Source organism: Manis pentadactyla, chromosome 13, assembly GCF_030020395.1.
Source record: "Manis pentadactyla isolate mManPen7 chromosome 13, mManPen7.hap1, whole genome shotgun sequence".
Lineage (NCBI taxonomy): Eukaryota > Metazoa > Chordata > Mammalia > Pholidota > Manidae > Manis > Manis pentadactyla.
The window spans coordinates 8,938,050-8,950,709 of NC_080031.1; the positions used below are offsets into that span (position 1 = coordinate 8,938,050).

A 12,660-nucleotide genomic window follows, 5' to 3' on the forward strand; every position below is an offset into this window, starting at 1 on the left:
CAACAGCCGCTATTTGCTTGTCCTTTGGATTTCTTTTGTGACGTTCCTGCTGAAGTCACTGACCCACTCTCCGTGGCTGTTCCTCCTCGATTTGCAGGAGCTCCCCCCCTAGCCCCGCCAATCTCCTTCCACCCGGCGGCCTGCCTTTCCTTGCTTTCCAACTTTGGAAAGTCAGGGCGGCCAGGCACCTCTCCGAGAGCTGGGTGGGCAGGGGTGTCCCCGGGCGCCGGCCCCGCCCTCCCCGGGCGCCCCGCCCGCAGCCTGCCGGGCCCCGGGCGCGGGGCGCCTCTGTTGGCGGCGGTCTCCAGGGCAGCGCCGGGCCGCGGGCGGGGCGGGGCGGGGCGGGGCGCAGGGAGGCGGCGGGGCCCTGTTGGCGGCGGTGCGGAGGATGCGGGAGGCCGAGGTCGCGGCGGAGCTCGGCGCAGGTGACGGGCGGTGGCCTCCTGAACGCGGTGGGCGCGCGCCCGGGGAGGGCAACCGCCTGGGCTGGCCCTGGGGTGGGGGTACAGCAGGACACCCCCGAGGAAACTGGGGCGGGAGAGCTCCGGGGAGCCCGTGCCGAAGGGCATCTGGGGCCGGGACCGGAGGGGCTTTGGCTCCCGGACCCCCCGAGCATCCCTGCCCTGCGTCAAGTCCCGTGCAGGGCAGCAGGGCCGCCGACCTGTCACTTCCCGGACTCAACCCGCCCTTGTTGGCTGATCTTGTTCATCAGAGGAAAGGCAAAGGGAGAAAACAAAAGGCCGGGCCACAGCTTCCGCCCTGCCCTTCCCCTGGGCGAGCGCGAGCGGGCTGGCCTCCCACCTCCAGCGGGGCATTCGCTTCCCCGGCGCCAGGGGACTAGACCCGGGCCCTGGCCGTTTCCCAGCGCCCAGATACCGTCAGGGAGACCCCTGTCGGGCTGGCCAGGGGATCTGTCAGCCTCGCGCCGTCAGAAATGTCAGTGAAAACCGTCGTGCCACTAGGGAGCCACATTCTTCGCATTTAAAATGCCCACTTCCTAATCTAGCCAAGCTGTTGGCTTGTCCTCCTTTCATCTCAAGCTTTTATAAGATCAGGCCTCTAGGAAAGACCCAGGTTTTGTGGCATTTGGCTGTGCGCCCTTCATACTCTCCCGAATGTCATCTGTTAACAACAAAATCACTACCTTCTTGTAGGACATTGCTTTTTTACTTATTAATTCTTAAGAAACTCTAGATCATCTCATTTAAGAAAAGACACTAGGGCACTGATCTAGTTCATGAAAGAGTAATTCCAAACTGAAATATAATGATTATTTAAGCTGTTTCTTTAAGATCCCAAGTACAGTGACTTGAACTGTACTGTGAAATTGGTGTTTATACAAACTGTTTCACTTAAAATATGTTAGTACTTAATGGACTTGCTGCTTTCTAAAAACACCCTAAAAAGCAACAGTTAATTTGCTTATATTAAAATAATATGGTAGAATGCAATATGTATTTTTTAAATAAGAGACAACACAGCAAAATCAATTAAACAGTAATATAGTAAACAACAATATCGTAGTTTACCAACAGTTTACCAACAGTTTACTACCAAGTTTACAACTTGGAAGTAAAAAAACCCCACTTCATATGTATTTAAAGATGAATGCTACCCTTTGTCTGTTTTGTTTGTCAAGGTGCTTTCCTCCAAGGAATTGATGATGGTGTTTCTTGGAAACATTAGCAACAAGGTCAACATTATTAGCAGCGCAAGAAATAAGAATAAGTTCGTGTTATTTAAGTTAGGATTTGCCAAAAGAACAAGAGCAAGTCCTTAAATAAATTTTACAGGAAGCTCTTAACGGTAAAGGTTTCTGTTATCTGACCTGCAGGAAAAAAATGGCATAAAGGCAGTGCAATAGAAGAGAGCAACACAGAAAGGCTCGGTAGAGATGAAAGGAAGCACATTCCAAAATCATTGTCTCTTTCAATCCTTCATGAACTCAAAGCACCCTTTCCATAAGCATTTTGGGTCTTTATAAAACAGCCCTTTGAGACAGGGAAGGCTCACTTGGAATCATACTCTTAAGGGAGTTACAAGGGACCCTAACTGTTATTTGGGCCAATCTTCCACCTACCCGACCTTCCCCAGGAAAACATCACTTTCACATAGGTGAACACCCACTCTGCTAAGAATCACTCAGTGTCAGAATTCACAAAGCCTCCAAATGTTTTGTTGAACAATTTTAATCATTATTACTGATGATTGTAGTGATCACCTAGGAACAAACCTGATTCCCTCATTACAATTCCAGCTATGGACACCACACCCTTCCCTCCTTTACTTTCCAAAAATTAGACCCTGAACCAGTTTTACTCCACCCATGAATTCTACTGAACATGAGACATTTGTATGGGTGCCCTGGATATTTGAAATAAGGTCATCAAAGTATTCTCCATAATAAGGTCATCAAAGTATTCTCCATAATTAACCATTTGGCTTTGCCCAGGCCTATCTGTAACAGGCCATTGGAGGCTAGAAAAAGGAATCCGGCCATTTGATTTCCTCAATAAAGCTGCATTCGATTACCAGCTTTACATCAGATGTGTTTCTGTACAGAGAAAAACACAATAGCCTTTCCAATAAACCTTCCTCATAGTCACAAAAGGGTACATACAAGAGCCAGCAGAAAATTCAACAAGGTTGTCTTGCTGTTAAACTTTTTGATTAACGCTGGAATTAAAGAGCTTTCAGTAAACACAAAGTGACATAAATGTAATTTTCTTAGGTAATGCTTTTGTGAACCACACCTGTAAATATTCAGCCAACTGCTTCTGTCCACCAAGATCTCCTCTGTTCGCCTGTGTTTTTTCAAGATGAGTCATTGTAAATTAACTCCCAAGCTCTCTAGCCGATCTCCTACCCTTCATACCAGCTTAAAGATCCAGTCCAGAGAGCCACCTTTTAAGAAAGAAGACTTACACCTGATTTCAAAAGACTCCTTGGAATCTGATTCAGAAAGCCTCATGCAAGAGATTAAGTCCCAGTCTGAACTTGAAGACCGAATCCTGGACAACTATATGGAGGCTGACAGCTTAGAGGGAGGAAGCCCTCTGTGGGGAAGCCTGAGTGAGACAGAGGGGGAAGCCAGCTTCGGAGCAGCCCAGACGGAAGGCAGGGAAATCCTCCACAGTCAGGACGATGGTATGAAAACCAGGTAAGGAACTGGCTCGGGTAACATAACAGTGGGTTCCGAGAGGCACTGTTAAACAGTTACAGGTATGGTCCCAAGTGAGAGAAAGGACAGACTGTCACAGTGAGCACCTTGTCACGTGTGAGAGACAGGTCTCCAAGCACCTGAAGGCAGCTAAGAGCCAGGTTTTACCACATATTTTTTTTAATAAAAAAAAAAAAAAGCAGAAGACAGGATAGATATTAATAAGGGCAGGTACATTTCTTATGCTTATTTCCTGCCTGTATTTCAGTGTCTCCACTGCAGTGACTTTGGAGAAATTCTCAAAAGGTTGGAATAAAAAAGCACCACGACTTGAGGTGAGGCGGTCTTGCTTTGGTCCAGGCACTGCTGTTTAGTGTGTAATTTTTGGAGTAAGACCCTTAACTCTTTGCAGCTCACTTCTCACCTGTCAAATGATCTGGCCTGCCTATCTGCCAGGTGGGCTGTGAATTTCAGAAAAGTACATTCTGGGAGTACAATCCCGCCGGGGCTAGAAGAGGTCTACCTCCCAGGGGCTTATACGTTCATAGAAAGATTTGATTTCTAATAATCAGAATGGATGGGGAGTTAACTCTATGCTATGAGCCACCAAAAAATACAAGGGAATATAAGTTAGTGTGCTATTACTCAGGTTTTAATGAAAATACTGATGATATGATAAAGATACAATATAGAAGCAGTTAAAAGCTGTTGATTAGAAAGGGTTTTTAGTGAGGTGGTAAAGTGCATAAAATTTTACAGATAGCGTTTCCTTGTTCCCTATCTCAAATCCATTCCCGTCTTCCTTCTCAGAAATAACCCATCCGTATCCTTATGTGCGTGTGTTTCCTTAGCAATCTTTTACTCATTTCCTTCATAGGTATTTTATAATTAGTAGAGGTGGGTAGGTAGATTGAATGAATGAATTAACAGGGCTATTGACAAATTAGCCATGGTGACTAAAGGAACAAAGGAAACCAAGTATTACTTTAAGGTTCTAATAACAATAAATAGCATTTATAGGATGCTTATCATGAGCCCTCCACTGTGCTGAACACTTTAATGTATTATATCATTTAATCCTCACGGCAGCCCATTAGGCGGACGCGACACTGATCCCATTTTAAAGGTTGCATATGAAGCTTAAAGAGGTTATACCCACTTATTACATCTAGTGAGTGGTGGAGCATAAAACTCAGGCACTGAGTCTATGCCCTAAATCATATTTTTATCATTGCTGTAATCTACGAGAGCCATAGTCTCCTAGGTAATAAATGGCAGTAGTTTTATTTGCAGAAATGGGGGCATCGGGAAGGAACGATCTTTTGCCGCAGACAGGTGTCCTTGTCATACTTTCAGAATGAAAACCCAATGCAAGGATCCTGTAAATGACCTCATCTCCCCAGTGCTGAGTTTTCCTCTTCTCAGGGACCTGACTATAACCCTAGCTTCTTACCCAAGGACAATGTAAATACCACTCGATATATTTCAAAATAGAGAATAATTCTTACAAAAGTCAAGATGATGGTTAGGGACTTGGCTTTCTGATTCAGAGATCTGTAAGTAATGCTGTTTTCCTTAGGTTGATTTGCCTTAGCAATTTTCAGTGGCAGACTATAATCTCGGGGTTAGAAGGGGCATTAACCCTAGTAACTGGCTGTATAGTGCTTCGTATATTGAACACTAGGAGGGCCAGTTCTCCACTGCAGAAGAAAACAGGACTGAAGCCGTTAGCCAAACAATGACTCAAAAGTGTTATTCAGGTGAGTGTTTAGTTACTGGCTTCTTTCACTTTAGTCTTGGAAACCTTTCCTAGGTGTGGTTGCTTGGAAGTGAGTAGTTTATGAGCCACGAAATAGACAAATCAATTTCAGTCTCTCAACGTGAAATTCATGTAAGCTTTCATTTCTGCAAGGTAGCTGGCATTCTGGGAATAGTAGTCCAAAAATATCAGTCCGAACGCTGCCTGAAAACCAAGGGAAATCTCTTTCTTCTTGCTTTTATAAGCAACAGTTTTAAGAGCTTCCCGATGAAGCACTCGAGCCCTATTCTTGTGTTTTGATGTTACTAGAACTTTCTGAAAGCAATTACTCCCTGTGACTCCCCCACATCAAGCCATAGTTCAATGTATATGGATTAGCAAAAACCTTTTACTTAGTGGAAATTGGAGCAGCATTGACCGTAGTGAATGAATCAAGAGTGGAGGGAGGACCCTCACCTCGTCCTTAAACCCCACTCCAGAACTAGCCTTATGGCACTTGGCACTCACGAAGAAAGAGATCAGTATAATTCCTAGAGCATTAGAAATAACCTCTTCAGTCCTGGGGCCTTCTGAAACCTTATATGTTAAAAAAAAAAAAAATCAGAGAGCAGCCATACAGTGCCTAGTATATGTGTTTAATAAAGTCTTATTTATGTAAGTATACTTAAGTATAATTAGCTACCATTTGCAGAATTATTTGCTTTATATATACTATCTCATTTATCCTTACAAGAGCCTCTTAGGCATTATTAACCCTGTTCTGCAGATAAGGAACCGAGGCTCTGAGCCCTGTGTAGTTGTATATAGTTACTAAGCGGCAGAGCCGGCATTGAACTGAATGAACTCTCTCCTAACTCCAACCCCAAGCCTCTAATTATAAGCATCTAGATAGATGATCAAGGGCTGATCTGATAAAGGATTCAGTTTTTTATCTAGCAAAAATTAAAGATAGAACAATTTCAAGATGGACTAAAGGCCATATTAGTCCACATCAGTATGGACTGAGGCCAGAGTAAATAATGCATGTAAAATTACACATTTTTAGTAAAGTAATACAATTTTTAAGGGATTCTGTGCCCTGAGAATAAACAAACATGAATTGCATTTCACTTTGGGCATCAGGGTCATAGCACCCTATGTGCCTAGTACCTCTCCTGGGAAACAGAAGTGTGGTCTGTAGATGGCTTTCCCTCTCATCAGCTGGGAATCATAGCCTTTCCAGAAGATTCCATTCTCTGATAAACCACCTTATGCCAGAAATTACTGCATGGAACATAGGCACAATGACGAGATTCTTTGTTAAACTGAATATTCGGAAAATGTTTGAAAGAAAGGGATTCAGTAGTAATAACTTGCATTTTTATTGTGTTGTGGCGGTATATAATTTTTCCTCTCAAGTACTTTCATATATATTGTTTATGATTAATAATACAAGAATCAGGTGAAGCACTGAATGATGATTTCTAGGACTTAGTAGCACAGCTGGACAGCAAAACCAGTGGGTAAAGAGAGTCTTGTAAAGACCAAAGGTCAGCACTTTCATTTCCGTTCAAATTTCCCAGTTTTCTAGAACACATTGGAAATTACTCAAGCTGAGGGTAGGCTACTTTCTCTCATAAATGTTGAGATTTTTTTTTTTTTTGCATTATTAGGAGAGTAAAGGCCACACTTGAGGCTAGGTTTAATATTTCAGTATTATTAAGAACATTCTGACAGTTTTCAGGAGTCAACTTTCATTCCTATGGGTTTCTAGCCACATCTGTCCGTGTTGATTTCTATTGTCTGCATTATTGCATTAAATATATTTTCACCTTAAGGCCATTGCTTAGCCAACCTCTTCAAACACATTACACTACATCCCTATTCTAGGGGTTTCACACAGTATTTGTAGGATAGCTACTAGCATTTTATGTATTTCTGATCACAGGAGAATAGTTCTAGCAGAGAAGTGACTGTGTCATAAGTATTAGTCATTTCCGTCTTATGATCATTCATGTGCTGACCAACTGTGCCGTTGTTAAACCCCGGGACACTCCTCAGAGCAGGCCTGGTGCCATTGTGACAGATGAGCAGTCAGAGAAGGAAGTAAAGAGTGTGCATGGGCATGAATTGTGTCTATTACAGGCAGAATCCCCACTAGAAATGCCATACAGCCACCGTGCCTCGGGGTTTATTGCCCTCAGAGACAAGCAAGAGTTCCTTTCCAGCTTATTTCAAAGCTGGGATGCATTATGGGGTTAAAATCGGTAAATAGTGAATTTGAAACCTCACAAAGTGTAATTTAAGTGCGTATCACCTATAATCCTGTTTGTCAAGAGGATTAAAAAAGATTGTAACCAAATTACTAAAGGGATAGTTGAATTCATAAACTTGACTATATTAATTTATTTCTACTCCCAGGTAAGTCTGGGAAACATAGAGCACTTGACTAACTTTTTAGTGTACCGAATTTAAAAAACGCTTTTCCCAACATTATATATACTGCTAAGCTTCTCATGACAGGCCCGACCCAATGAATAAAATAATGGACTCTTAGAGCCGTCAGGGCCCTAGAGCAGCCGACTCCCCTTATTGTCAAAGGAGGATCCTGAAGCCTAGAGCGGTTAAGAGACTCGCCCGAATGCAGAGAGCTGGTCAGGGGCAAAATCTGGACTAAAACCCAGGCTCATCCATCACTTTGCTTTTTTCATGATATCATGACTACCTTGCAGTGCCAAGGCTGTTAATATCTGGCATTTAAAATACAAGAAATTCTATCTAAAGTGTGAGCTCCTAGAAATTTTATAAATCTGGGTCTCTGTCTCTTAGCCATTGTTTTTGGAGAATGAAAAGAACATCCAAGCCTTCCATGGAAAACGTCTGGCATGAGCATCATAAACTCTCACTGATTGAGAGTAATTATGTTTCTAAATACTGTCATACAGCATTTCCCTTGTGGAGATGAAGCCTCTGTTTCACATAAGGTAATCTTAATAGAAGTGAGGTACTAGAATTTTACACTGCAATTACTAACATGCCCTCCTTAAATCATTTATTTTAATTTAGCTCACAGATTGTCCTTGAATCAAGACTAGTACTTAAAAAACTGGGGCAAATATCTGGTTATTTTGCAGCCATGGATTTGCTGTCAAAGGTAAAGAAGGAACATTGGTTGGAATTATCCAAATTATATAATTGCTGTTAATAAAATTTACAAGGTAACAATCCAGCCCCTTCACTTCAGTGTGTTTCTGTAGACTGTCTTTGACCTTCAGTTCATTAAAGCAACTTTTTTCTATTAAAATGTTTAACTTTTCTTAGCAGAATAAATGCCTGCATTAAATGAAATTTTCTGCATTATAAAGACCCTCCATGAAGCATATCAGGATATTTGTAGAGCCATTTTATTTAATACTTGCAAAAGTGACTTTTAAATCCTTTGGATTTATTTCATTTTACTCACTTAAAAGCCGTTGATAAAAAGACCAAGATGAGCATAGAATTCAGAAATCCTTGGAAACAATTGTCAGTTTTATAGTTCCTTAAAGAAGCATTAAAAACTTTACACTTAAATGAAAATTGAATTTGCTGTTCATATGCATAAAAGATTTAATGGCATATAAATTGGGAATAATTGTTCTGTTTAAAAGGATTAAATTAAACCTAAATCAATAATAACGTGCAGTTTCAATTTAACTGCCTACTTAAAGTGGCAAATAAATAACTGCTAAATGATTAATAGCAATGCTTTTATTCACCCCCTCAACAAGCAAAATGGCCAGTTATTGAATATTTTATTATGAGTGCAAAGCATGTTAATTGTACTAGAAACACGCTCTAATTTTAGTAATTTTTTGATTGAATGCTATACTGAATCAGGCTTTTCATTAAATGGAGATGTGATTTTATTTTGTTTGAAGTTGAGTTCAGTAAGTACTCAAATACGGTCCATTAAAGGCAGCAAACATCATGGCATATGCATATGAGACCACCTTCCCCTTCCTCTATGCATTCATTTTTTACCTAGGCATCTGAAGAGGAGACCTGGCATCTGTTGTCTGAACAGTAACAAAAGGGTTGTGTGCTCATTGTCTGTATAACCTTTCTATCAAACGGGGAGGAGAAGAGGTGCATGTTTTGTGTACAGATGATTGCTGCAGAAGCCGCCCTTCACACTCATTTTGTTCCCCTGTGTTGACCTGGACCACAACACATAATTGAGCTTCTTAGCACACAAGCTCAGAACAATGGGGTTCTTTAGTATCATGTTCTGTTTCAATCGTTAGATTTGTTTCTGTGAAACACTACAGCTTTCCATGCTCATGATTTTGCAAAACACAACCTCCTGTCTGTTTCAACATACGGTTTCCATCTAGAAAGGGGGAAAAGGGGAGATTTTAAGACGGTCATTGTAAGTGTAAATAGTGCAGTGTAATTAAAGCTCTTCTAAGAGCCACTTTTTCCAATTCTAATCTCGTGTGTTTACATTATTAGAGTTTCTCTTCATATGGTTGGTTCAAAACTATTTTTCTCAGCCAAAGCAATTCATTTGTTTGTTTCAAAGCCCTCCATATTTTGTAGGTTCCACTTGAAAACATAAGTCTTTCTGTAGTTTGTGATATGCGTCTGTGGGCCTTTAAGGATGGGAATCCGTGGAGGCCAGAAACTATAGCTGTTTTTGATGGTCTACTGTGATTTAATTCTCCCAGCTTTACCTTCCTTCCTCCTCATCTTTCAGCAGTTTTTCAAATATTTCATCATGTGGATGAAATGACGTTTCTTAATACCATTTCCTAAATTACAGTTCAAACCGACTCTCCATGGGGCCAAAGTCATGGAAAACAACTGGATTTTTAAAAATAAGTGTTAATTTTTTCAGGCCACTAAAGTGCCACTTAGTGCATCACGAGACAACTCTATGCCCTGGAAATAACTTGAGGTCTGGGGAGAAGAACCTCTTGGGACCCATCAGCAGGAAGCACCATACACAGCAATGTTATGTCATGGCGACCGGATATAACACACGGCAGGCACAGACAGCCCTGTGACGGCACTCATGGACGTATGCTTCCCTAGGTGGCCCTTACTGGATTCTTGCTCTGTGTCAATGACACAGCTCGAAACATTCATATACAGTGGACCCTTGAACAACACGGGGTTTGGGGCACTGACCGCCTGTGTACTTGAAAATCTGAGTATAAATTTTTACTCCCCCAAAACTTAACTACCAATAGCCTGCTGTTGACAAGAAGCCTTACCAATAACACAGTTTGATTAACACACATTTTGTATGTTATACATATGACCCACGGTATTCTTACAATAAAGATAGAGAAAATGTTTTTTCAAGTTGTCACAAATATCCTAAAATGTTTGCAATCTATTTTTGGACAAAAATGCACCCAGTTCAATCCTGTGTTGTTCAAGGGTCAAATGTATATTAACTCACTTAATCCCCTCAACAACCCAATGTGGTAGGCACTGTCTTATCCCTATTTTACAGATGAGGCTGCTAAGGCACAGAGAAGTTAAGTACCTTGCCCACACTCATCCACTAACTGGTGGCACCAGGAACTAAGTGCAGGCAGTCAGATCCCAGGCCTCTTATCCCTAGACACTGCGCTGTACCATTTCTCAGGACCAGGATGCTCCATGTCATTATTCAGATAAACCAAGCACCACAGAGATCATATACAACTCAGGAAGGTCTATAGCCATGACTGTAGATTTGCCATTATCAGTTGATGGTGGTTAAATATTTTGACCAGTCTGAGTGCTGTTTCTTAGTATAATTGTGGAGATGGAAGTCAGGGAACCCACTTGCTCTGATCATTAAAGACTACCTATTATTTTCTTAACAAATGTATCTATTTTGTAGTATCACCGATATACAATCTTATGAATTATGAAGGTTTCACATGAACAGCACTGTGGTTTCAACATTCACCCATATGATCAAGTAAAGACTTCCTATTAAAAAAAAAGTAATGGGCATTCCTCGGTTATTGATTCTTTTGTGAGTTTATTAGAGGATCATAGAACAATAGGGCTTGAATGGACTTTAGCATATCATCTAGCAACTGAATCTGGAAATAAGAGGTCAAGATAGTTTCAGTAATAAATAAGGTTCTCTCCTCTACTTTAAATACCCATAATATTCCATATTTATGTATCTAATTTATTACTTGGTTGTTACAGCTGGTGCATAAAGCCTGCTTCCTCACTAGCAGGTAAGACCCATCAGCCTGCTTCTGTTTTGCTCATCACTCTGCCTTCAGTGCCTAGTACCTGGTCGCTGCTCAGTACATGTTTGTTGGCTGGTTGACTGACTCTGACCAATTGACTAACTCACGTAAGGCAGGCGCTGGAATACCCCTTGCTTCACAACCACCTGTGGGAATAGCTGCATGATACAGGGCAACTTAATGGACAGGAGCCAGGTCCCAAGGCAGACTGCCAGGGTCTCTATCCTGTCTCCTTGTTAGCCCTGTGATGCAGGGACAGTTACATACACTCTCTGAGCCTCAGTTCCTTCATCTGTTAAATGGGAATAATAATAGTAGCTCCCTTGCAGGGTTGTTGTAAGGAAAGAACTGAAGAGTCACTATAAGCATTCCCTAGGTCAGCAGGCAGTAGTGTGTGCTGTCTTCCCTAAGTCAGCATTCCACATCCCACCCCCTCAGTAGCAGAGCAGTGATCCCAATGGGACCTGTCTGTCACTTTTAAAGATTGCCAGCCTCGGCTTTAAACAGTGCAATGACTACCTGTTCTCAGACTTTCCAAAAGAAGACCTTAGAGCTTCTGTAAATAATCCCTTCCAAAAGCTCATCACTTCAGGGATCCAAAAGTATTTATGTGTTGCTTACATCTTTCCTAATTAAATTATTTTTGCTGCATTAAAGCCGCTCTATGTTAATTTAGTTAGGCCAATTCCTTCAAAGGGTTTAGAAGCCCCTCAAGATCTCACCTCTGCTTGATCCTGAGCTCTCCTCAACCTTCCCTCCCTCCCACCTCCATTTTATCCCTACAGATACGTCCTTTGAAGGCACTGTGTTGTCTCCCTTCTGTGGCCTTCTACTGCTGTTCCCTCAGCCTGGCATACACTGCCTGCCCTTCTTAGCTGTAGGTCTCAGCCAAGCTGTAGCTTCCCCAAGAAAGCCTTCCCCAGCCTCACAGGACAGGCTCGATGTCCCTCTGAGCCCCATGCTCCTCCTCGGGACACTCATCACCCCAGTTATAAATTGCTTTGTTTTCTTGTCTGTATCCCCTGCTAGGCTCTGAGTGCACCACTGTGTCCCCCCTAGCTTAGTAAATGCTCAATAAATACCTGTTGAATCAAGTGAGTGAACACATGAATGAGGAAAGTTAAATTCACTTTTCCCTTCCAACATGTCATGGATCTGAGGACACAGCACCTTTTTCATCATTAAAGACATGTGGGGGTACACCTCAATCTTCCCTTTCCCACCTAAACAACCACAGTTGAATCTTATGTTTAACTCAGTACAAGTTAAGCCTTAAAATCATTCACTAACTTGGTCCAATGCAAGAAGCTTTTCTGCATGTTTCAATTCTAATTTACTACTATTGAGGTTTTTGTTTGTTTGTTTATAGTTAATTATTTTATTTCATTTTACCAAATGTACATCACAGTGGCTCCTATTATTGTTTTTTTAAAAAAGATACACAATGCTATATCTGTGTTGATTAGAGTATTTTTAGAGGCTGGTTAAAAGTACTTACTGACTCCTCTGGGCTGAGA

At 41.8% G+C, this 12,660-nt stretch overlaps 1 protein-coding gene across 2 annotated transcripts in view; it reads left to right on the forward strand.

Moving 5' to 3' along the window:
- The first annotated feature begins 362 nt into the window (after window positions 1-362).
- JHY (junctional cadherin complex regulator) overlaps window positions 363-12,660 on the forward strand; it is a 55,338-nt gene continuing 43,040 nt past the window's right edge. For both annotated transcript variants that reach the window (XM_036887642.2, XM_036887643.2), the window contains exons 1-2: window positions 363-425; window positions 2,732-3,160. In XM_036887642.2, coding sequence (XP_036743537.2) covers window positions 2,820-3,160 — 341 coding nt within the window. In that variant the 5' untranslated portion in view covers window positions 363-425; window positions 2,732-2,819. The remainder of the gene's footprint in view (window positions 426-2,731; window positions 3,161-12,660) is intronic.